The sequence below is a fragment of the Podarcis erhardii genome (genome assembly GCF_964252035.2).
Source record: "Podarcis erhardii genome assembly, chromosome: 10".
Classification (NCBI taxonomy): Eukaryota; Metazoa; Chordata; class Lepidosauria; order Squamata; family Lacertidae; genus Podarcis; species Podarcis erhardii.
In genome coordinates this window covers 43528633-43554510 of record NC_138500.1, presented here as the reverse complement: position 1 = coordinate 43554510, position 25878 = coordinate 43528633, and the positions used below count along the sequence as shown (strand labels likewise).

Genomic DNA, 25878 nt, shown 5'->3' with positions numbered 1-25878 from the left:
TTTTCTGAAAATACTAGGTTTATTCACACCCCAGTGGTAAACAACCTTAATATGATGTCTCTAGTTTTTTTTTTCTGTAGGTCACCATCACAAAATACAAAAACCTAGAGCATAAACAAGCAGACAGTTATGAACGTCCAATGTGGTCTTGATGGAAATTGACAGATTTGGTTGGTTCTTCAGGAAAGGAGGCAAAGATTGGTCTCCATCAACAGTTCTGGTATCTTCACAGCTGCAGTCTAATAGCTACATGACAACAGACTTCACAAGAACCAAACTATATATAGCAATGAATTAACTATTCATGCTTTAGGGATTTACTGCATTCTACATTTTGGCAGAAAAGTACTATTAAAATGCTAGGTACAAGGAACCTACATTTTAAACTGGTTCTGTCAGTTTGTTTTAACAAATTGTTTACTTAATTCTACCAAGATACAAAACATAAGGCTGTAAGTAACTAATAGTTGTATTTAGGCTATTACAGTGCAGATAATCCTCAAGGCCACATACACACTGTTTCACTGCTGCTTGCATTCTGCTGGGTTTTGATCCTTCTGTTGAAGAAAAAACACATCAACATCAGTGTGAAGACCACAGCTGTGCTACAGGACTTTGGTAACTTTATTGGAGGAAAATGATTTACAAAGATCATATGCATCAATTACTTACCTTAGGGTCATAATCTGGATCATTTTCCTCATCCGCTTCTTCTTCCCCTTCCTGAAATATACAGGACATACATTGAATGCGCACTTGGTGTCATAAAGAGCAAAGCTGAGAGTCTGACATTCCAGGATTTGTAAGCACCTTTGTGCTACGTTTTAACTACTGAAACCAGTTAAGCCACCATGAAACTCACCTCATCATCGGCCTCCTCACCCTCTTCGTCATACTGGGGGGAGAAGGAGGGAGACAAAAATTAAGGTAAGAGGACAGTAGTACAATAGCTTTAAGGACATTACTCTGCAAATTAGAGCTTTTGAGTTGCAGGTATTTCCAGACATACAATGTTAATTTACATTGCACAGGAGCACTTTGCAAAGCATGGGAACTTTTAGCAAAAACCCAATTAATCGCACAATTCTACATACACTTAAACCTTAGCATGAAAATGAAATCTGCAATCTAAACCCAAATTGCTTTGACATCTAATTGTTGTGCCTGCTTAGGGGGGGAACTCATTTTGATTGCATCCCAATTCGTACTTTATGTGTTCTAAAAACAAGCTCTTGCATGAAGAACATAAAGCACCAGCCTGAAATTCAGCCCTATGGGTAACCGTACAATCTAGCACCATAACATAACATGCACTTTCATCTATGTCTAATTCTATTATAATTAATGAAGTCTGTGTGGTAAGTTATAGCTCCATTTAAGCCCTGGGGTACAGCTACTGTTCCAAGGTAATTTTGGCACAGCTGAAAACAAGCACCACTTACATCATCATCGTCATCCTCAATGGCTTCTCCTGTGAAATACAATACTGATCGTGGAACTATGCGCTCCCGTAGAAAGTGACCAATTTCAAAATCAGCTGCCAGAATTGCTTCAGCATCATCATCCTGCACAGGTAATATGAATTCAAAGCTCTATGACTTTGCATTTAGGGGAAAAAATGATACCATTCTATGACACAAAATTTGTCTAAAGCCATATTCTCCCCAATTATTTATAACAGATTGCAAATTTAATTCATTATCTCCAAAAAAACAAATAAATATTTATTTGTGCCCCAACTGAGTGCTGAATTCTCAATTTCAGTCACCAAAAATAACACATTTAATTTGGCTCTGAAAACTTGAAATATTGCTTAAATCACTTCAAATTTTCTTAAAGAAGCCTAAAATTTATCTCTTGCTACTGCTTTTATCTTAAATATTCTCTAAGTTATATTTCTTAGGAAATTAAACTAGAGGGACTTACCAAGTCTCCACTTTCAGGAACTGCAAAGGAAAAGTAGTAAGATATAGAATTATACTTATATTTTAAAATCCACAATATTCAGATTTTACTGTAATAAAAAAACGCCAGAAATCATTTACCTTCAGGAGGACTGAAAAAATTGAAGAAAGAATCGTTGGAAACTGTTTTTGTCACTGTTCTAACTGTTCCACGCCCCTTGTGCTTCTGTTTCTTTTTGATAGTTTTCAAAGTAACATTTTTTCCCTTTTTCCAATCTATTTGGCACCTATGAGAAAATTAAATTAATAAATCAAGGGTATCCTTATATAAGTATTTCAGGTGGTTTAGAACACTGGCAGTTAAGTACTTGTGGGGCTGGAGTCCAATTCAATCCTATGAATAACAAGCCAGTGTCAGGCCTGTTCTTATGCTATTTTTCCCAGAGCTGCCTAGTATGAGGAAGAAAGTAACACCTGAATTAAATGAATCAATTACATTTTTCTTTCCCTCTTAACAGTATTAATATTTATTGAATTTATATACCACCCTATACCTGCAGGTCTCAGGGCGGTTCACAGGGGGAGGGGCCATGAAACCGCAAAATACATGGTTTGAAAATGAGTTCTCTCATCATACAGTATTTCAACACATAACCCACCTGCAATACATCTAAGCTGAAAGGCTACAGGGTCTCTCTTGTTCCAGGACATTCAGTTCTCCAATAGGCGGTCCTGATCCCTTGCCCTTGAACCCCCTATTTGAATCTTCTCCATAAAGCCTCTCAAATGTATTGTAGGCAGCACTGTAGTATCAAAGGTGTTACCATCACTTTGAAACTCTGCCACTATTTACTTCAAGTAATGCTGAACATGCTGGGGGTGGGGGGGAATTCTTCTGCCTATGCAGAGAAGGTCTGGATGTTTTTAAGTAACCATCTTTGAACATACAGATGTTTTTAAGTAACTTCCTTTGAACATGTTGCAATTCAAGTTAGTTTTGTCTTTAGGTTGGCATGTCAAAGCTGGGTGGATTAGTATCTAGGCACTCATGATGATCGTCCACAGGCAGGATAACAAGCACCATTCAACTACCAGAAACTAGGTTCATAACTCTGGTTCAAATACCAGGGTCAGAAGAAACTGACTTCAAAGCAACGCACAAGGTCCTAAATCAAAAAGTGAGCAATCTCAAGCTAAACCCCAGCAACCTTTCCAGCATGCATATTACACAAGGAATTCAGCATATAGGCAAGGCATTAATGTTCGTAGAGGTTAGGAGAGATAAAATTGCTAATTAAAATGTAATAGTGAATATTGCAATGCCTTAAATATGGGCTGGGCTTTGGTCATGAGTAAGAGTCAGGAAATATCTATGAATTTAAATGGTTTGTACCAGGTTTAAATGTTTGTAATTTTCTGCACTGCGATTGCTGGGTGTAGAGCATGCACATATAATTTATATCTATCTTATCTCTCTCTCTTTAGAGTAAGGGGTATATCACTCACAAGTTAAAACATTTTGTGTCCATTAAAATATGATCTATTGTACTAAAGCAAATTTACATTGTGAAGTAAGCAGGCACACATTCATAAACACCCATACTGACTTCAACAGAGGCCCTGGTTTGGGTGCCCCCACCTTCAGGGGCAAGGTGGGTAACAATAAGTGAAAGTTCTTTTCATGTGATAGAACATTGCTAGCCTTTAGGTTGACAACTAAAAAAACTCTTCTTTTACTTGAGAACTTAATAGCAGCTGCCATTAGTGGAATTTATGTTACTCTTTGTTTTTCTTTGCCTCACTTTTTTAATTTACTGGATTGTCATAGTTTACTTGTATATATTCTTACAATATATTACAGATTTTGTCCTCATTTGCAGACGTGCCGGTAAACCAAGCAGGTAAACTTTGGTTATAGCTCTTGGTTTGCCTGGAGAGAGCTAAACTATGAATGTGAATTTGAACAGGATGCTAAGCAAAACCACAGCTTGGCTCAGCATAGTAGCAAAATGACTGGGCTGCTACCTCCTTTTGAGGAGCCTGCAAAGAGTTTGGCTTAGAATTACATGCAAACTGTCTCGTGTTATGGAAGACTTTCAACCACTTATTTTAAGAGAATATCACACTTACCCTGTGCAACCCATAATTTCTGGTCCATCGAAGGAGAAAGGATCAGAATCATCAGGTTCTGACCTCATTCTGTATGTTTTTGTCACCACGTCATTTGTGAAATATTCATTGGGTTCAAAGTGGAACTCTAATGTGAAAGTCTTTTTAAAAAATAAATATAGAAAGACTGTGTTAGAAAGAAGTGAATGATGCATCATTAAGCACCGCAGGTAAGCTATCCAATATGTCAAAACAATGGAATTACTTTAGTAAAATGAAGCAGCAAACAGTGCTGCTTAAGTTCTATTTCTTGCTGAAATGGATACATTGGATGGAGCAGCCTTCTACACCTTCAATGTCCTCCAGATGTTTTGGACACATCAGCTGAATGGCTCAGTTGGTGAGAGTGTGGTGCTGATAATGCCAAGGTTGCAGGTTCAGTCCCCGTAAGGGATGGCTGCATATTCCTGAACTACAGGGGGCTGGACTAGAGAATTTTCAGGCTTCCTTCCAACTCTATGATTCTATGACTGTAGCTTCCATCAGTCTCGGCCAGCAGGGAGTTGGCTGGGTTAGAGTCTAAAACATCAGGAGGGTATCAAGTTGGGGGAAGCAGGTCTACCCAAGGTTTTGTTATACTTCAAAAGTATAACAAAACTGTTATACTTCAATTTTGCAAAACAAACACGTAAATGTACATTTCATTTTCTGTATGGCATTCATTTGTGTTTCCCATTTTTTCAGGGAACTTATACTGGTGGGATCCCATTTTCAGTAAAGCTCTCATTTAGCAATACCCAACTGAAAACACAAATCTTTATAAAGTTCTTATGGAATCTTCACATATCCATATTCATAATATATCCTTTTGAAATGGAGCCAGTCCACACATTCAGCTGCAAATCAGAGAAGTCTTTGCATGATTAAGTATCAAAATCCTATATATGTAACTCAACCCTTATTTTCAGCTAACAAGTCATGTGGACCATAAAGTTTATGACTCCTACAAGCGTAGAATAGATTGCAAAATTGTTGCAGTTGATTACTGAACGGTACTGAACAGAAGCATAGTTTATGTATCTCAATATTCAATGCACTCTCATCAAGAACTTACCATAGGCTGCCCAGCCTCTGAAAACTTCACTTTAATATCTTTCAAGTGTTTCAGAATTGGTTCATCATGTTCCTACAAAAAAATGACAATTATCATGTAGCTACAAGAAGAAAAAGCAGTGTAACATAGCAAAAGGAAGCAAATACAAATAATCTGGGGTGAGCATTTGATTCATAAATCCATACTTCAATCATAAATCCATATTTCAATCAAAGCTAGTTCTCCAGGTAGTGGCAACCATCAAACAAGTACTCTCATAAAACACAAGCTTCTCAGAAATGGAAAAGCATACCACATGCCCAGGGCTGTATGTACTTTGCAATTTGATGCAAATGTGGAATGTGATATTGAGTGAGGTATCCAGCTTTTCAAGAATCAGAGTTTTTGTTGTATGACATGTTACTTTTAGCCCTTATGACAGCTTCTAATGTAGACTCATGTGAGAGCAATGACAGCTGAATAACATTCAACATAGGTGGTAGAAAGTTGAGAAACTTAAGAGGAATTCACTGCCACAGCATGCAACCAGGACCACTAGTTTAAAAAGCTTTTAGATTAGCACTTGATGTCCATGAAATTAACTGGGTCATCCATGTTCTGAGGCAGTATGCCACCAAATATGAGATACTAGGGACCAACTTTAAATGGCTGCACCCTTCACCCCCTAACTTATGGGTTTCCCAAAAGGCACTGCTCAAACACTTAGGAACAAAATATTGGACAAGATTCCACTGTAGATTGATCTAAGACAACAATGTTATGTTCTTATGGTGTAGAATTTTGAGTTCATAAAGACAAATTATCTATTCTTTCTGAATGTTTCTCAGAAAAAAATGGATTACTGGATTACTAGAAACTAAAGCTAAATTCCAGAAAAAAACCAGGCTCCTTAGAGTCTGGAACTGAATTCTACTCTAAGTGGACCCACTTAAATCAGTGAACCTGGGAAAGTCACGCCCATAATTTTCAGTGGGTCTACTCTAAGCAAGAAAACAGTGGATGCAACCCTTAGCTTATGAGCAAAATTGCAAGAAATTAAGTCATTCTTTTACCTGAACCATATCACTGAGTAAGTCAACATTCTTGAACACAGTCAGCCAAAATTCAGGAATTCCTTTAGGGTCATCTTTTTCTTCATCTTTTTTCTCTTCTTCAAGCTTGGCTTTCTCTTTCATTTCCTCCTTGTTAAAATTAAGAAGTTACTCTTTCTAAAATTTGAGTGCTGCACACTAACCAAGAAATCTTGTGTTATACTAGTAACCACAACAAACAGGAAAAAAACCTTCAGTCAAATACTATCAGATTACTGGCTGTATACGCCAATATTTATGTAAGACAGGCACCTTACTATTTAAAGCTACACAGAACCTCTCAAGGCACACATAGGATATCAGAACATTTTAACTCTTTTAAATATGAGTTGTAAAATGTTTTATGCTGTTTTTATGCTGCATCTGTACAGGAAGATTTTTGGCTGTCTTGTTTAAATTACTTTTTTATATATTGGTTCAGTATGCATACAATAGTAAGCCTAATCATGGCTTAGTGTGAATGCACTCTCCACTGGTCCTTCTACTACTGTACTGGTATGAGGTAAATCATGGCACAATGTGCTGTCTGAACCGAGGCTCTTTGTTTGTCTCATCCCAGACAAACCATGAGTTATAAACCCCCCCAAAAAAATTGGTTACAAGCACATGATTTCTCTGGAGGAGGCAAACCATGAATCCTGGTTCACATAGCACATTAAGTGTTTCAGACCTCTTGGCAGCAGGAGGACCAGGGAAGAGTGCAGCAGCTGCAATCTGCTCTTTCGAAATCCACATGTTTGCACTAAGCCATGTCTTATCTTAGAGCCACATGAGAACGGGGTCACTGTGTTTAATTGTTCTAAGACACACAGGAAATGTTTATTGGTGGGCTGCTATATCAATCCAATACAAAACAACATCAACCCAATCAAAATGTCTACTAACCATCAAGGGGGCAAACAATTTACAGAGTTATAAATTGAATGATTTGTCTGCATTTACTACTAGAATAAGTCTACAGTACTTCAAACTTGTAAAGCACGAATACACAATTAATCCCACCCACAATCATATTTAAGTACTCACTGAAATTTCTTCTTCAACATCTGTTTTCCATTCACATTCTTCTTCAGTAGGTTCATAAACTGCATTGATGATTTCACTCCTCTGGAAGAGTAAAGTGCTTGTTTATTCAGGTTACCAGAATTTAGTTTGACCCAATACCCAACAAAAGCAACGAACAAGTATTATTATTTATTTTTTTGCAAATAAAAGGTTACAGAATTACTGAACCAGTGGGAATTTGGTCCCATTTGACTCTGCAGAATTAAACTCTCATCCCTAGAGGTAAAAGTATAAAGATTACCTTGTCAAACAAGGGCTGATAAAGAGCAGCATATTTCCTTTCCAATTCATGAACTTCTTCATAGAACTTTGCTTCTATCTGTGCACATTTAACTTGAAGATTCTTGAGTGCATTTACACGTCTCTTAACTACTTTAGGCAAGCTGAGGGAGGAAAATAATATTGCATTGTTACATCAATGACAATCATGTGGATTCATTCTCCTAATAAAGTTTCCTTTAAAAGGTTGGATTATGCTGTTAACTTTTATTTCCAAGAGCAACAGCGGTGCAAAATTGTGATATTAACACAAGAGTGATTTTTATTTTTGAAGGTTTTATGGATATTAACATATACAATATCAATTCTGAATCACCTACATGCAGAACAAGATAAACCCCATAATCGCCCCTCCCTTAAGTGTTTTAGACCATATTTCTTTGTGGAAAATATTGTTCAATTTGAACACAATTCTTAATATCAATTATCAACTGAAATTTCAGAATTCAAGGTGTATATATGTTTTAGAAACTTTTTAAATAACTTAATTTAGCACCTGAAAAGACAGATTAAACAACTATCTGTGACTTCTTTGCAAGTAGTATATTAGGTGCACTCCATGCAGTTCAAAAGTTAAAGTGACATGACACTAACAACTGAAAAGTTGAGTAAACACATTAAAAATGCTGCTCAGGTCAGCTGATTTTAGGATAAAGGATTCGGCCGAGTGCTGAACATTGAGAGAATTTTGGAATTCTCTGGATTCTAAGAACCCATTGTTTTCTTTAATAATTCAGCACATACTGAAGTAAAAGTGTCTTATTCTGGCAACAACTAGGCACAGACAACAAAGATCTATTACAGTATTCTGAGCTGGTAATTTTAATTCGTGACAAGGTTAACAATTTAACAGGGTCAATCCCAGATACTGACGTATCCTGGATGGAGTCCAGCCTGGTCCACCTTTACCCGACTCATCATGCCCCCTAGCCTTACACTGATTAAGCAATTTCAGGTGTGCTTTGCACATGTCAACTTTCCAAAGATCACCAGTCAAGACTTAAGCATGCCTCTGGCACCTCGTCATATACAAGCAGAAGACACGGGAGAAGTACAGCATGGTAAGTTCCTTAACTTCCCCAATACTGCTGTCTCACCAAGAGTGTCTAATAGCCAATTGCTTAAACCCTGCAGCACCAATGCTTAGGACAAAACTTGCAATTTCTTGAATAGATGAGACTTGTTTAAAAAGAACATCTATACATGCATGCACACACACACATATGCAACAATAGTGATATCAGTTCCAGCACTGATATTTCACTCAAAATATTAACATTATACACCTACTTTTTTCTCCCCCCCCCCTTTTCATATTTTAAGTTAGTCTTGGGTGAACTTAAGGACAGTTAGTAAGCAGAAGCTCCAAATTCAAAGCTCTATCTAGTATTTATTTATATAGTGTTTACTGTAGTCAGAGTTAGATAAAAACAATGTGTTACATGGTCCCCAGGATTGATACACCAGCACACAACTGCTTAACATTACAAGCTATATCAGTATTAGGTATGCTTTGTAATACAGTGGTGCCTCACAAGACGAAATTAATTCGTTCCGCAAGTTTTTTCTTCTTGTGAGTTTTTCGTCTTGCGAAGCACGGTTTCCCATAGGAATGCATTGAAAATCAATTAATGCGTTCCTATGGAGACCGCTTGCCAGGCTGGCAGTGCGGAGAAGGGCTTTTCTCCCCACCGCAAGCCTTCAGGACAGGTACGGGAACAGAGGGGAAGGCGCGCAGCGCTTCTCTGTTCCCGGGGCTTGCGGTGGGAGGAGGGTTTTTCCTCCCCACGCCAACATTCAGAACAGCATTCTGAAAGTTGGCGGTGGGAAGGAAAACCCTCCTCCCACCGCAAGTCTTCAGGACAGCCATCCGAAGGCTGGCGGCGGGAGGAGGTCTCTCCGTCCCACCGCCAGCCTTCGGAGCAGCCTTCTGAAGGCTGCCGGTGGGGCGGAGAGACCACCTCCCGCCGCCAGCCTTCGGAGCAGCCTTCCGAAGGCTGGCGGCGGGAGGAGGTCTCTCCGCCCCACCGCCAGCCTTCGGAGGAGGTCCAAGGACAGTGAGGAAGACGCGCTGCGCTTCCCTACTGTCCCAGAGATTTCCCTATGGGCTTTCGTCTTGCGAAGGAAGCCCATAGGGAAATTCGTTTTGCGAAGCGCCTCCAAAACGGAAAACCCTTTCGTCTAGCGGGTTTTCCGTCTTGCAAGGCGTTCGTCTTGCGGGGCACCACTGTAAATAGCATGGCGACACCTTTCATGTAGAATTTGCAAGCAAAACCTAATAAAGCTGCAAGTCAGTAAAATTCAGGGTTAACTTTATATTGTTGTATCTGTTCACACCAAATTGAAAAATAGTGTGAAAGTTGCATATTTCAATATTGAGGCCAAAACTACAACCTCTTACAGAAACCCATTCAGATAACTTCATTTCAGTAATGAATGTGAGTGGACATGTGCCTTCTTTCAGATTCAGGACACTACCCACCTTCCTGGATCCCCAATACCAGACATTCAGGAGAGGGCTTCAGTTCTTACTGAGACAAGGTGGTCAATGGGTGGAGAATTTTAGATAGGCAATTATTTGGCTCAGAAGTCTATGAAATTGAAATTCTAGTAATTATTTCTAAATTTGATATAACTTAGCGTTTGAATATTATCTTTGCTTTCAGTTATTCATATCCTATTTTTGGTAATGTGAAAATGTTCTGAAACACGACCAAAACCAGAAAAGAAAAAAAGATTGCAACACATTACTAAAGCAATTTTACAAGCTGCAGAAGCGAGACCCAGGTTTACTGTGAAGGCTATTTAACAAAGGGGTAAGCAATATTCTTCCAGAAACCTTGGGGGTGGGGGGAGAACCCCAAGTGAATGCTTCTTAAGTACAGCAACACTCCAAAAAATACCACTGCAATCAATGGGACACTCTACTGTGTCTTTTTTCAAAATTGGGTAACTTTGCCGTCTACTCTGTTTGGGCTAATGTGGCCTATACTGGTCAATCACAAAAGCAGGGGGAATTAGTAAACACACACAAAAAGGGGGAAAATACAACAATTCTGCTTTACATAACAAGAAATCAGGTTCTTAATAACCGCTCCATATTAAATCATACAAAAATAGGACTGTATTGATGGGTATTTTTTATCTAAATGTGTATACGATACTCTTTTTCCAGAAATCCAGTACCAATCATTTTTGCTTCTGAGGAACTGTGGAGTAATTAAACTACTGAAGAGCCTTTTTTACAACAGGGATTCCAAAGCAGCAACTCACAGCTGGTCATAGGATGGGTTTAGGGAGGGGGAGCACCCAGATTTTGCTGGACTTTAACTTTCATCAGACATGATTTGCAGCCAAAGAACACCTGGAGGTCACAATATTTGTTACCTTTAGTTTATGGTCAAGAGAAAAACATTTAAATATTTGTAAAGAGTATTAAAAGCAGAAGCTGTGTTTCCCCACAATTTTTTAATGAGATACCTGTTTTTGTTTGGCTTCAGTAAAATTTATTTATGTTGGGTTGAAAAAACAGAGACCAACAAATAATGACATAGAGAACTTCTTGCTCCTTTGCATTTTTGCACACCCACCAATTTGCATGAGTAAATTGTTACAAATCAAAGGTAAGTGGCATTTGTCCTCTGCAGACTCTTTACAGACAGGTTTGCAGTGGGGGGAAATGTCCTGTCTCCAGACATGGTTTGAATCCAAACACTGCCTGTAAATGGACCAAATGGGGTTCACTGTCAGTGCCAATAAGCTAATCAACGCTGATAGTGAGCTCATTTTATGCTGTCACCTGATGGCTTAATGACAACAGGTGATTGACAGGTAGGTGCCTCAATAACTGAGTAGCAGTTGGGCCAGCCTAAGGGTAGTTAACACTGTGCCCTCAGATACTTGGACTACAGCTATCACCAGTCCTAGCCAGTATGGTAAATGGTCAGGGATTATGGGGCACCAGCCAGTTATATCAGCTGGCCAAGGGACAGTAGCTGTCTACTTACAAACAGGAAATGATATAGCTGAGCAGTATTTCTTTAGCTTGATATGGGAGACTATATTTCAGTGTACTAGATCAAGTTAAAAATTGTCAAAGGAGTAAAAGTTACAGTAATAAATAAGGGCTCCCAATTCTCCATCTGTCAGTTTGTGTAACAGAGAGTAGCTTCTCTTGAATCAATTTAGGCAAGGAATACATTGCATATTCTATAGATAAGTAGTCCAAACCTGCCCTTCTAGTTCATATTCAGAGGCGATATCAAGTATGAAATGCAAAAGACATCTACAAAACATTTTAAGATCAAGCAAACGTGCAAGTATTAGACAAAGCTCAAACACAGTACTCCTGTTAATTTATTTTGCTTCAAATGCTTTAGCTGACATGCTATATAAGCTTTAGGGATGAGCTATACTGTACTTGAAGTGATGAAGAGCTGGCTTTTTGAAAACTCTCAAAAAGGTATAGTATCTGGTATAGTATCTCAGTGAAAGCACAGCATGAAACTCAGTAAGGACTTGCTGATCTTGGATCAAGGACCTTGCAGGTTACTTAAATATGCTACGAGAGAAAAGAAAGCAAGTTCATAGCAGATGTGAGATCAATTGTGGCCAGCGATTAGATGGTGTGGGGACTTTTTTATTCAGAGCAGCAGCTCTAGGGTGCTTGACCTTTTCCTTGCTTGCCATTTCTGCTCCAAACTGATTGCCCAGTTGTTTCCTTCCTACAGAATTCCACTTCTACGCTTGAATAGAAGTAAAATGCTTATGTGGCACCTCAGGATGGGACACCTAAGAGGCTTTTTGGAACAGAAAAAGCCTGGAGGTAACAAACCAAACATGCCTCATTCTGTGGTCAAAATTGCAGCTTCCCATTACATTTTTTATTCAGATAAACAGTTATCAGGGAATCATAGACATTTGCATGTAAAAAGGAAAAGGAAAAGAAGGGGGGGGGGAATGCAGGTGCTTCTTGGGGACAACACTTGTACAGATGTCTTCACAAAAAGTGAGAAACTTACTTTATTGAAGCTCTATTCAAATGCATACCTGCTTTTTCCTTTTTTAAAAGTAATTCTCACATTTTGGATTTATCTAAAGGACATATCATTTGAAACTTGTTTCCTTCTTCCAACCTAAAAGCAGTATATTCTACCCAGCATCCATCAATCTTGCAGATGGTCTGAAGGTAGTTGTACTACATTAATACTTTTCTGAAGTAGCCCACAAAATGCTAGTGATGGAGATCACTATCCACTCAGCTGTGAGGCTTGTTACTACTTGTACTACCTACCTACCAAAAACTTGTGGCTCTCCATTGTGTGGAAAGCAGTGGACTTGGGGCCTATTACACTGGCACAACATTCAATTTTATACCTGAATTTTCAGCAGTATGGTCAATTGGTTTCAATCTTCCATCCCCACTCTTACAAAATGCATACCAAGAAAATTGTATCATTTTATTACATTTTATTACACTGACAAGGAGTCAGTGTAACCTGAGATAAATCAGAAGTTACTCAAGAGGGGCAGAATGTGCAATATGGAGAGCACACATATGCTCTGCAAATTTCAAAGGAAACAAACTCTGTATATGTCTCAAAAATGAAATACCTGTATAGACTGCTCAAACATACAACACCCACAAAACAGATATGTTTTGTGCATACCACATTCTGATCTTCAATACTAAAAGTGCAATTGTTTCCATGGCCAACTGAGTTCAGTTAGACTTATTCTCAAGCAGTGTGTGTGTGTGTGTGTGTGTGTAACTGCAGCCTTAATTACTTAAGTTTTCTGAAGCAGCAGTCACTATTACTCTTTCAAGCAGATTGTTATGTCCTGATTTTAGACTACCTTCCAACATCACTATTTCTAACTTGTAGGTCATACTTCCGTACTTAATATTGCAGAACAATGACCATTTAACATAATGCAAACAATTTTATCTATTAAAGAGGTAAGAACAAACAAAGAGGAATTAATATATGTAACTGCAGAACACTCTACCTCTCTATATATCCTGTAGGTGTTCCAACCAGACCGTCAAGTCTTTCCTGAAGGGCTGCAAGAATTTGAGGATTCTGCATCATTTGTACAGTCAGCTGGCGTGCTTAACAAAACAAAAGAAGTTTTAAAAAACACTATTATACTCCCCCATTATGAAATTTTAGCCCAGTGCTTGCAATTCAGATTTTACCAAATGATATAACATAAAATGTCAAGATTTTGCATTACTTATTGTCTAGAAGTCAAGCGTCAAAAGAAACCTGCCTGAACAGATCTAATATAATAGCAGAAGGATAACTATTTTTAAATGTCTACCTCCCATGTTAAGTAACCAAGAGGTAGCACATATAATTAGGATACATAGGGTCTAACACACACCTCAAGAGTCGCAAAATCAAATGCTAAATATCTATGTTTATAAAGACAGCAATCCTATACACACTACTTGGGCAGCAATACTTGCCTCCAAGTAAGCATGCACAGGAAAAGCTAGATTATGAGATGGGAAACAAAAATCACACTAGCATTTAATACAAGGACAATTTTGCCTAAAGCATTTAAGGTAAGCATTGCACTAAACAATCAATTTGTTTTTCCTCTGAATGGCAAGATCTGCTGAATGTGAATATTTAACCAGCAGGTATCAGACTGAGCCAAGAAAAGCAGTTCTTCCATTATGCCTACAGAATAATACCTTTGCCTGGGCTCATTTTCCCCTTACCTTTACTGTTAGCATCCTCTCCAGTTTCTTCCTCTTCTACCTCTTCAACATCTTCCATATCTTGCTGGTCCAGCTCAGCCTGTTCTTTGCTATTAAATTCCAAGTCAAAACAGGAATTTGAATCTCTTTAACCCAAAAAATGTAGTATGAGAGTACATCTAGCAAGTTACCAATTCAGATTTAATCTAGCATATTAAAGTTCAGAAAATGCCCAGAAGCTAGTGTCTTTCAAACCATTTCTCTAATGCACATCCCATATGTTATCTCTAAGTTGGCAGGGACTTGAGCTTTTTAAGGCTCTCATTGCAAAAGCACATGCAACATGGAAAAAGCCAGTATAATCAGAGACAAACACTGTTCTATTAAGGCGTATATTCATGATCCATAAGAGGCACTGTGCATGACAGATATAGCCAATGATTTCTTCTCTTCCGCAATATCCTAACTTTCCCTCCAGTTTAATTTAAAAAGCAATTATCACTGGAGGAAGAGGAGAGATGCACACTTACTCCAGCTATATAGAGAACCTTTGGATAGTTTGCAATTGCATGTATATTATTGGAAGGTGTTAGGTGCAGTGTAAAGCAGATAAAATATGTGACCTTTTGCAAAAAGAAAAATCTAGTGAAAAGTATTTTAAGATATTATTTACACCAGAGATCCATCACAAGTAGAAGGAAGGATATAACTTGTCAACCCCTTTGGCATCAGGAGATTGAGCATAACTGTACTCTGTAATGGTCACATCCTGATAATAAGCCACAATAATACACTTCTGGACTGAGAGCCACAGCACAGCTTAACTGGTGAGCAACAGAACAAAGGTTTGATAAGACCTTCCAAGAGTGATAAAAGATTGTTAGAATCAGACTTCTCCAAGCTGACTGTTTTGATTTTTTAACTTTCCTGAGGGAGGCGATGAAGTAAAATTTGTATTCACAACTTGCAACCCATGTTCTACATAGACATACTGAAAATTAATTGATGTTCTACCTTCCTTGCATAAATGTTTCTACTTGCATCTTTCCCCAACTCTGCACTACCTTGCCTTTAGCATCAAAAGCAACTGTAACTGACATTTTCAGGAGGAGGTAAGACAACACTGTCTTTCTGATTTAACATTATTATCCTAACTGAAGAGAAAACACCCTGTCCTCACTATGACAGGACTGAAGGCATGCAATGTTCTCTAGTTTGCACCTGATATGTACGTCTATTGGGTAAACCACAAGCCTGCTTGCAAATAGCTACACAAGACATGTAATAACATCCCAAATGCACATTAGAATGGGAGTTCTGACACCCTGTCCTCACTGTGACAGGACTGAAGGCATGCAATGTTCTCTAGTTTGCACCTGATATATACGTCTATCTGAACTACGTAGGTCTAGGATTAAAAAGTATTGACTATAAATTTACAAATTTATATTAACAACTGGAAGACCTAGAACATTGTTTGCTACTAACTATATCTGCCCTTGTAAGACAACTGCAGATTTCACACAATAGAACCTTTCAAAGATAGAAAAACGCATTAGCCAAAATTTAGCATGCTTACTTGTCAATGTCTGCCATTTTCCCAGACCTCAGAAAACCCCTAGAAAAGAACAGAAAACATTATTTTACATTAAGTTGCAGCTTAAACAATAAAATAAACAGAACAATAAAATAATAAAACAGGATAGGACCCTTTTATAATGCCTTTGGGAAAGAGCTATTCAGTCTGAAGTTTTGTCATACTGTCAATCATTTCATATTCTAACATTACAACTAACGTCGGAGACTGCTTGAAAAAGCTAATGATTGTATGACATTACTACTACTGAAGTCCAATGTGTCTAAACTTTGTATTTCCACCACAAAAACATATACAAAAGGTTTTAAAATTGCTAGGTTTGTGCACATTCTGAATTACAGGACTATTTGTCAGTCAAGAGACAGTACAATTTAAGGCAAATTCTTCCACTGCAGCCATCAGATGGGAGACCACTTAAAAGGCTTCTGCATGGAAGACTTAACACAGTGGTCTCACCAGGGCTGATCACTCAACCAGCCACCATTTATTTTAAGGTCTCCAATTTCCAGCCGTTTTTGGCTATGTGAGGCATGTCCCATTTCAATTCCTTCTCTGATGTCCATTTCCCTTTTTTCACAAACCCCTCTCACCCATATCACCTATTTGGTCACATCCTTTCATACTCATATGAAATAATCCTGTACCCAGTGTCACAGGCCTAAGATTCAGCACATGAAGATACAAGATTTGAAAGTTTCTGCATGATACAAAACCTTTTATATGGCAGTATTTCATGTTATCTGGAAGCACAACTTTAAATACTGTGTGTAAATACTATTTTGATTTCATAATCTTAGCGTCTTTCTTCTTACATCTCATGATATATACATTTAGGGGATAAATTGCAGCATTGTGCACTATCAGCATGAGAAAAATTATGGTGACTCTAAGAAATTCAGGTGTGAAGTGCATGGACATAACTGCAGGATCCCTGTGATTATGCTGGCAAAAGAAAAATGTATTGCTAAGGAAGTGGCTGTCAGCAATTTCCATCTACAACTTGATAAAATGCTTTCTTACAGCAGAAGTGTGGAAACATTCTGGGTCTGTTGACCAAAATAAGTGGTGCCAAAAATTATGTCAGGTGATTTGATGTTTGGTGCTTTGAGGTCCTGAAGTTGGACTTCAAAGAACCTTGCAGACAAGCAACACACTGATAAAAGGAAAAGTTCCAATCTCCCAGCACATTGCTGACTTCAGGACTCAAATGCTCAGAATAACCTTTTTCCCCCTTAATGAATGGTGACACAGACCATTCATAACGCAGGGATATTCTTCATAACTGTAAGCAGGGCAATGGGGTGGAGGTAAGCTACAACATTTAACTAACGTTGTTCACTGCTCCTGCTCAAGCTGCACAGAAAAAGCATTTTGGTTCCTGAAATTTATTCCAACTGTGCAGATAAATTAGAATTGATAGAATTCTACAGGATGTGGCAGAAGTGTGTTAAAACAGTCCAGATCCAATGAACTCTAGGCATGGGCTTCCAGATGGTGAAGATGTCAGTCAGCCCAGGCATCTTCACGTGGTTGCAAGTGGCCGATGGCTAGGTGCAAAATGAGCTTGGTGAATTTTGAACACTGCTCTTCACTCTTGAGTAGATGCTCTGCAAGCCAAACCATCAGATGCATCTTAAATGGGAGTAACAAAGGCCATGGAAGAACTTCAACTGAGCCTCCTGGAGCACAGGAGTAACTGTTCTTATGGTTGGAGTGCAAATACAGAAGCAACAGTGGCATGGCATAGGATTTATCAAGAGTGCCTGAGTCTTCACTATGTGATCAATGATTGCATCCCAGAGATGAGTTGCAACCAGCAACTTCCATTTTCTTTAAAAAATAAAAATATGTAAGGATAAAAAAAGAAGAGTAAGAGATGGGAAAGAGTAGATTCATGATGTACAACCGAGCCTTGCATGCTGGGGGTTAAAAGAATGTGGAAATTATTGAAAGTTCTCATTTATTCTTCACAAACTTATGTATCCGCAAGTATGTGACCTTACCACATTTTCAACAGTGGTATTCAATAAATGATTCTGCCTCTCATCAAAAACCCTAATATCCACGAATCTTCTAGAACTACAGTTTCTCCATCATTCATTCCTTCTGCACTGCAGAGCAAGTCATTTAATCTCTCATTGGAATTCTCTATCAGAATTTTCTATCAAGTATTTTCACCCCAGCACTAGGACAGAAGCAGCAGTGATATTCAAGAGACCTTCAACAGAGATTCCAGAACAGTTTTCTGCCTTGCCAGAGTTGCTGGCGCAAAGTAGCAAGACATGCTGACAATGCCAGGGCTCACTCTGAAGCCTTGCTTGGTAGTGTCATCAGGCGTTACCAATAATGATCAGAACAGCTGCTTATAAAGACCAAACCCTAAGTTCAAACTCTCATTTCTTAAGCACAGTTAAATATACTTACGTTAAACTTGGAGGACAACTAAAATATTGATAGGAGGAATTAAGTTACAAAAGCACTTCTATATTAATGGAATAAGTGAAAATAGATGTAATACAGTAGAAGCAGGTTCTCAGCCAAATGAACAGCCCGTTTCATCCTGAAATGTCAGAATATGAACACTTGCTAACAAAAAGTTGGGTTAGGCATGAGCCCTGTCACTTCCTGCATATTTCATGCATGCAGGATGTCCTTTTTTAATTAAAAAAAAGACCATGACATATACATAAGATTTTTAAAGTGCAAAACCATGGCTAGATTTTTCTAGGGGGTAAAATCAATCTGCACAATGCTCAAGTCTGCAAAGACTTGGGGTAAAGGAAGACATAACAGTGATTTCCCCCTCCGCTCCCTTGAAATTCTCCTCACAGCTTTCAACTCGACTGTACGTTTCCTCTTTGAACTCTTGGGTGGATGGGGAGTAAATTTCAAGTTTGTGACAGGTAGCTGTCTTACTTAGTGAAAACATTGTAGTTGGATGGCCTTCTATAAAACTATTCCTGGTACAAGTTTATTCTTTAGAAAGCAATCTGCAGAAGTTAATGTATTTCAAACAATAACATTCATACTTTGTCATTGCTGTTAGCTTCAACCTGCTAGAAAATGATAATTAACATAAGCATGGTACCTTCTCTTTAGCTTTGAAGCAAATCTTATCTGAGATGCTCTTGGGCAGAAGGGAGAAAAAGTATTGTTATATATACCTTATGGTTTGAAGTCTAAAGGCAGTTTAAGAAATGAAAATGAAGATGAATGCAAGACAGCATATTTGGTTAAACACAAAGGATCGCCAGATCCAAAGTTGCTTCAAATGTAATTCTATCTACTCTTTTCATATGAATTTCTCTTTTAAAAGTAAACACGTACATATTTGACAGGGCAATTTGCTAAGATGGTATGTCAACTGAAATGTACTAAAGAACACATCTAAACATTAAATGGTATAGAAATATTAGTTTCTGAAACCATGGGGGTGGGGGGGGATAAAATGTATTTCCTAAAAGAGACTTTAAAATATTTTGAATAATTTTTCCCAAATATTTTATGTACATGTTAAGATGGTCTCCCTCTACAGTCCTCTACTATCCTCCCATGAGCTCTTGAGGGTCATCCAACATCCAGAGCAGGTTTTGGGGGCACATTGGGTCTGCAGGGGACCAAAAGGAAGGGTAAGTCCCACCTGAATGAGCAGGTGAATTTACAAGCATGCTGATGCTACTAGATTCATATCTAGTTTATGTATAAAATAGTACAGTACTTGGATAGACTTATGAAAAAAATACTGAAAATTACTACAACATGCCAGAGATAAGATTTGTATGCTGCTGTACCCTAGCATGAAAAAGACTAATATTCCCAGTTAGTAAATAGAAAATCCATCAATAAAGTGAAAATAAAAACTATCAGTACTGTGAGCAACTAAAATATGTATTATTGAGAAATAGAAATAGTATGCAGACCTCAAGATAAAACACCCTGAAAATTAATATTTCTATGATGTAACAAACAGGTCCTATTAAGAAAAAAATCAGTAATGATCCAAACTATATTACTGCCATTACACCCTTTAAGATGACAGTATCTCACACAGAAAATTATTTCAGTGGATGCCCCATAGAATACACAGCTCATATACTACACTACCTAAAATCCAAAACTTGTACAGTGGTACCTCAGGTTACGAACTTAATTCGTTCTGGAAGTCCATTCTTAACCCAAGGCACATATTCCCTACATAGGCCCCGGAAGCGGATTACGTTCGTATCCAGGAGCAAAGTTCGCAACCCGGAACACCTACTTCCGAGTTTGCAGAGTTCGTAACCCGAAGCATTCGTAAGCAGGACAGTTCGTAACCCAAGTTACCACTGTATTCCAATTCACTTGCACCAGGAAATCAAAATGACCATAACTTTGTTTTTTCACCTAGGTGCATGAAATCTGGAGATAGAATAGCTTCTCAAAAGGAGATTAACCCTGCCAAATTTAAGACTAGTACCTCTAGGGGTTTTGTGCTAGCCATCTCTGAAGTTTGCTTTTTTGAAAAAAAATTAAAATGCTGATGTATGCGCTATTATACTGTATGTGTGCTCCTTGTGTACCGACTACATACAATGTAGTTTGAAGACTTACCAACACAAAAGCACAAATAGACGCAGAAAACAGAATACCGATGTAAATAAAATGCAAACCTAACCTTAAAAAACTAGGGTCCAAATGGGAGGGGTGTGTGACACAGCTTAAGTAGCTAAGACAAAGACAAATATGTTTATGTTATTGTGTAGGTATGGGACTGGGATTGATCAAGAAAGACTGGAAAACGAATAAGCCTAAGGATAGGTAGAGTACTGTGCAGGAAAAAGAACATAAATGCCACCAAACTACTTCTAAGAGTCAGAACTCCTAAGAGACAATGCTGGATGAGATTCTGACCCTTAATGAGCAATGTCCTGCTCCTCTCCCGCTCCTACCTCACTTGGATGTTCTCCTTAAATGATGTTGCAATAATTGCACAACTTTGGAGGCAGTCTATCTGGAGTTTTGAGAGACTGTTTTGAGCTCTAGATCAGCACATATCACTACAAATCAATTTGGGTCTACCTGACATGTTCTATAGCTGCCTTGACCCTATCCTGATTCAGCACAAATCAGTCTGATTCAGTGTGGGATTCAAACAAGTCTGTTGTTCAATCCTAGCTGGGAATGTTACAAGTTGCAGTCCATATATCTGACAACTATGTTTGCTACCTCTGTTAAGAACTACAGTCATACCTCGGGTTACAGACGCTTCAGGTAGCGTGTTTTATGGGGGGTTACGGACGCGCCAAAACCTGGAAGTACTGGAACGGGTTACTTCCAGGTTTCGGCGGTTGTACATGCGCAGAAGCCCTGAATCGCAACCCATGCATGCGCAGGCATGGCGCTGCGGACGTGCCTCCCGCATGGATCACGTTCGCAACCCGAGCATCCACTGTATTTCCTAGAGCTTCCAAACTGAACAAGGGACTGCTGCCAATCATTTAGAAGTAACAAAGTATATTCAAGAACAGTACACTAGAACCCTCTCAGATCCATTCAATCAACATGCAGTAGGTTAAATGTTCCAACAGGCATTTCAATGTAAAGGGGGATAGCCTCTAGAAGTGGACAAAGGCAAAGGACAACTTGAGGAGCAGTATGCAACTAATTCTTCCACCTCAAACTTTCACACATTATATTCTGTTCCTGGTATTCAACGGAACTGAAAGACAAAGGCTTCTAAGTGCCCCCTCCTTACTTGTTTTCTGAGACTTTCCCCAAACATTTTGGTCACAGCTCACACAATCCTTACAACATAAAAATAGAATTCCTGCCAATATAATCAATAGAGAAGGATTGAGTTGTAAAGGAAATAATTTTATACTTAATTGAACTATGAAAACAAACTCGTGTCAGGAGACCTTACTGGTGAATAGAACAAGTTGTGACATTGTACTGTGCTACCAGTATGTTAAAAAGACTAGCCAAAATACCGTACATATACTAGTCATCAAAGTGTAAAAAGTGCTGCTTTCAAGATGGAAAAAGAGACCTGGAGTTACTTTGTCAACAAAAAAGAACTGCTAAAGAACAAATAAAAGAGTTCGGACATAGAAGAGTCATATGAACTAAAGGCAGAACAGCATCATAGCAGGTGTGGCTGTATTTTGGTCTCAGTGTTTGGCCAGTTCTCTCTGTCAACATTATGCATAGTTTGCTACTAGTCTACCTAGTGTCACCTTCTTTCAACAATTTTTACCCATATTAAGCACTTTTATAGTAGATAGGGATGCACTTGAGCCAGTGTGGTGTAGTGGTTAAGAGCGGTAGACTCATAATTTGGTGAACCGGGTTCGCTTCCCCGCTCCTTCACATGCAGCTGCTGGGTGACCTTGGGCTAGTCACACTTCTTTGAAGTCTCTCAGCCCCACTCACCTCACAGAGTGTTTGTTGTGGGGGAGGAAGGGAAAGGAGAATGTTAGCCGCTTTGAGACTCCTTCGGGTAGTGATAAAGCAGGATATCAAATCCAAACTCCTCTTCTTCTTTTCTCTACTGGGCTGGATAAAATTATTACATCTCTGCACTATAATTCCAAAATGCAGTCTAACTTCCATGCATTGACCCTGATACACAAGTTTCATTAAGTATCACTTCTGTTGATGCTATGAGTCAGGTGAAGTCACTGTACTAAGGTAAACCAGGATTGTCATTTATTTAAAGGTACATGCATGGTGCCATTTGCAACCTTCCGAGACAAGGTAAGATAGAAACCTCAAAGCAGACCACAAGCACATGCAGAGGGATTCCCCCCCCCAATGCACAAGTGTCATGCATCCTCATGGCACACATGCATGGGAACACAGAAAATGGAGGTCTGTGCAGAACTCCAATACTCCTGTTCAGCTCCCCTCACCCATAGGTTAAGGAATGCAAACAGCTGAACAAGATAAAAATCATACAGGGCCTTTGCACCTAGACACACAGCATCTGTGCATGCACTGTCACAGGGGAAGGGGAACAGGGATCTTCCACACCATATTGCGATACCTCTTACTTATGGGCACAGCACCTACATAGGACTATCAATCTCAAACAAATTTCAACTCACATAGTATTGTTGAAATACACATTTCACCATCTTGAGGGGCCTAAGAAATACCCAATGTAACCACCATCACTTTAAACATAACCCCTTTACCTAGTCCTGAAGAGCAACTCTCCTCCATCTTAAGTGTGAATGTTTATTATTTAGTTTATTAAATCATACTTTATTAAATCCTGAAGCACAGGAACACCTGAAGGGTCACTTTTGCAATTCTTATTTGAACTACACAGTGATAAGTAATATCAATTGTATACCCCTTTCAATTTCGAGCCTTATGAGATATGCAAGCCAAGCATGGTTAATCCTAAGCACACCTATGTGGAATTAAGCCACAATGCATTCACTAACAGAACAATCCTATATATGTCTACTCAGAAGTAAGTCCCACCAAGTTCACCAGGGCTTGCTCCTAATTAACTGCTAAAAGAATTCCAGCTTTAGACCTCTATTAAAACACACACAATGGGAATATGTTAAACTGATTAAACTAAGACTTTGTTATTCTGAATGTTTCATCACTGCCTGCTATGAATATCTGAATAACATGGGGAACAAAGTGCTTTACAATTCTGCAAATCTACCCTCAGAAGAGTAACTGAAACAGACTGGTGACTTGCTTGAGGTTACCAACAAATCTATAAAATGTTTTTACACTGCCTATGCTGCTGTAGCAACTATACTAAGGCCACAAAAATTGACATTAGTGTCCATACACAAAATTTAATATTAGGCCAGACACACAACATGGAGCCTAGAAGGGTCACTTTTGATCTTTAAAATCCCTGTTTGTGAAAAACTCAACATCCATTGTTCAATGAGATCTTCAAGGTAAATATGAACCTTGAAACCCACTGTTTGAAATCCAAGCCAATTTTAAAGCCTGATTTGCTTGGTATTTACAATTTAAGAAAAGCCGAGTGTCAGGCCTTCTCAGCACTTATCTGACCATCTACAGGCTGTTGCTGGATGTTAAACAAAGACTACAGAAAACAGCCATGTCTTGAAGGTCTTCGTTCCACAACAAGCTTTTCCACTTAGCCAGCCTATCATTACAGAGACAAATCCGTCTTTTGCTGCCTTTTCAGACGCACTTTTAACCTAACCCACAACACGGACCCTTCTTTTAATATTTTACATGGCACGTCTCTCGGTACCCGTAATCCACCGCTTCACGAAGAGACCCACCTTGAATCAGACGCAACCCACGTGCGATGATCCATCTGCCAGTTGAAAACCAAGGCGGCAGTGGGCAGTACCTTCAAGACCGTAAGCCTCCCTGCCTCCGCCCAGCGTCATTCCCCGTGCCCTCGTCTTCAGTGCAACCCACCCAGGCGACTGTAAACTAACCATATAAAAAGAAAACCTCGGGTTTTGTGGCACCTTAAAAAAAACCCACCTAATAAAGGACGTTTGGAATAATTTAAAGGCAGCACAACTACCCCCAGAGCCAGAAAAGGCCGGTTATTTGTTACACTTAGTTGACACCTCAAAAAGAGCAAAACGCCCATTTTTATTCACACGCACTCACCCTGCGGGCTTTCAATCTCCAAGAGCGACAAGAAGGGCACACAAAATGCGGGAAACCGAGGCCAGAGGTTGTTCGCTACCTGGCCAACGCAGCCCGGCCAGGCTCCGCCGGTGTGGGGGGGGAGCCTTTCCTCGAGCAGCACCCAGCCCTCCCGGAGCTGCTCTGGCCGGTCTCGCCTCTCCTCCGAACAGAAGGAAGCGAGGAGGGACTCTCAACCTTCCCGCCACAAGCGCCCCCCCCCTCCAAGCCCTGCCCAGGCGCGGTGCCTCCCCTTCCCCATCGGGCCCTCCGCTTCCCTCCCGCTCCTCCGCCCTCCCAACCCGCCACAGTCGCCGCGAGGCTTATTTACGTTTCGGCACCACAGCGCCGCGGCTCCTTTCTCCTCAACATGCCCGGGGCGGGCGGGGAGGCGGAGGCCGCCCCGCCAGAGCCCCGTCTCGTCCCCACGTGCTCGCCTGTGGCTCCGCCGGCCAGACTAGGCCAAGCCGGGGCGGCCCGCTTGACCGCAGCCTCGCCCCGAGGGAGAAGCGAAGACGGGCGGGCGGCCCTTTCCCCGCATTTACTGCCCCCCACGGCGCCCCATCGAGAACGGCCACGGTGGGGGAACGTTCCCCCCTCCCCTGCGTAGGGGTCGCCAGAGAAGGGGGCCGCCTCTGCTCCCCCCCCCTATTTTCTCCCTCTTCCTCCGCCTCAGAGCAGAGCGCGAGATTCCATCCTGCCAGGGCAGAGGCTCCCCCTCCCTCCCTCCCTCCCCCGCCACCAACCGCCTCCTATTGTAACAGGCAGCCCCCACCCTCCGAGCCCACGCACCCCGCTTACCTACCTGCGCGAGGCCGGGTCTCGCAGTGACTCAGGAGCGAGGGAGAAGCGCCGCGCGGCTGGCGGTAAAAAGACCCGAGCTCCCGCCGCTCGCGCTCATATAGAATTAACGTCACCACGTAACATCCCCCCTCCTCCTCCTCCCCCTCCTCCCCTCTGTCCTTCCCCTCCCCTTCCTCTTCCCGCGCGCCCCTGTCTCCAGGCAACCCCGTGCGTGCGCGCGCCTTGGAACAGCGAGCCTTGCTGCCTAGTGACAAGCAACCCGCTCTTCTTTCCTCTCGCCTCTTTCTCTCGCCCGCCAATCAGCCCGCCAACCAAAGTCCCAGCCAACCACCTCGGCCCGGGCGCGAGCCAGGCCTTGGGCACGCCACAGGCAAGGCCACGTGGTCCCGGGTTCCCTGGGACAAACAACAGAGCGCGAGCGCGCTTGGGTGTGTGGAGCGTGTGCGTGGAGTTGCGGGGGGGGGGGAGTGAAAGGGGAGGGAGGATTGCAGCGCCGCGAGCCCGGGCTGACGGGCAGTTGGCAAGGAAAGGGAGAGCTGGGAGCTTGGGGCGCGCCTTGGGTGGTTCCCTCCGGCCCT

At 40.5% G+C, this 25878-nt stretch overlaps 1 protein-coding gene and 1 long non-coding RNA gene across 4 annotated transcripts; one reads left to right on the top strand and one right to left on the bottom strand.

The window, feature by feature from the left end:
- Nucleotides 1-25435, bottom strand: NAP1L1 (nucleosome assembly protein 1 like 1). Of its 3 annotated transcripts, none has more exons than XM_081878689.1 (15): nucleotides 25302-25435; nucleotides 15851-15889; nucleotides 14293-14381; nucleotides 13572-13626; nucleotides 7525-7666; nucleotides 7245-7325; nucleotides 6180-6308; nucleotides 5128-5199; nucleotides 4035-4174; nucleotides 2046-2191; nucleotides 1927-1946; nucleotides 1443-1565; nucleotides 863-895; nucleotides 673-723; nucleotides 1-557 (listed from the first exon to the last, which is right to left on the bottom strand). In XM_081878689.1, the coding sequence occupies exons 2-15, from the start codon at nucleotides 15865-15867 to the stop codon at nucleotides 522-524; spliced, it is 1134 nt and encodes a 377-aa protein (XP_081734815.1). In that variant the 5' UTR covers nucleotides 15868-15889; nucleotides 25302-25435; the 3' UTR covers nucleotides 1-521. The 3 variants fall into 3 exon arrangements, with proteins under 3 accessions (XP_081734815.1, XP_081734813.1, XP_081734814.1); XM_081878687.1 differs by having other exon boundaries at nucleotides 13572-13674; nucleotides 25302-25433; XM_081878688.1 differs by having other exon boundaries at nucleotides 6180-6305; nucleotides 13572-13674; nucleotides 25302-25433.
- Nucleotides 7674-12520, top strand: LOC309351246. Its single transcript, XR_014160764.1, has 2 exons — nucleotides 7674-9088; nucleotides 9800-12520. It is a non-coding gene; the product is annotated as an uncharacterized lncRNA (long non-coding RNA).
- Nucleotides 25436-25878: the final 443 nt, after the last annotated feature.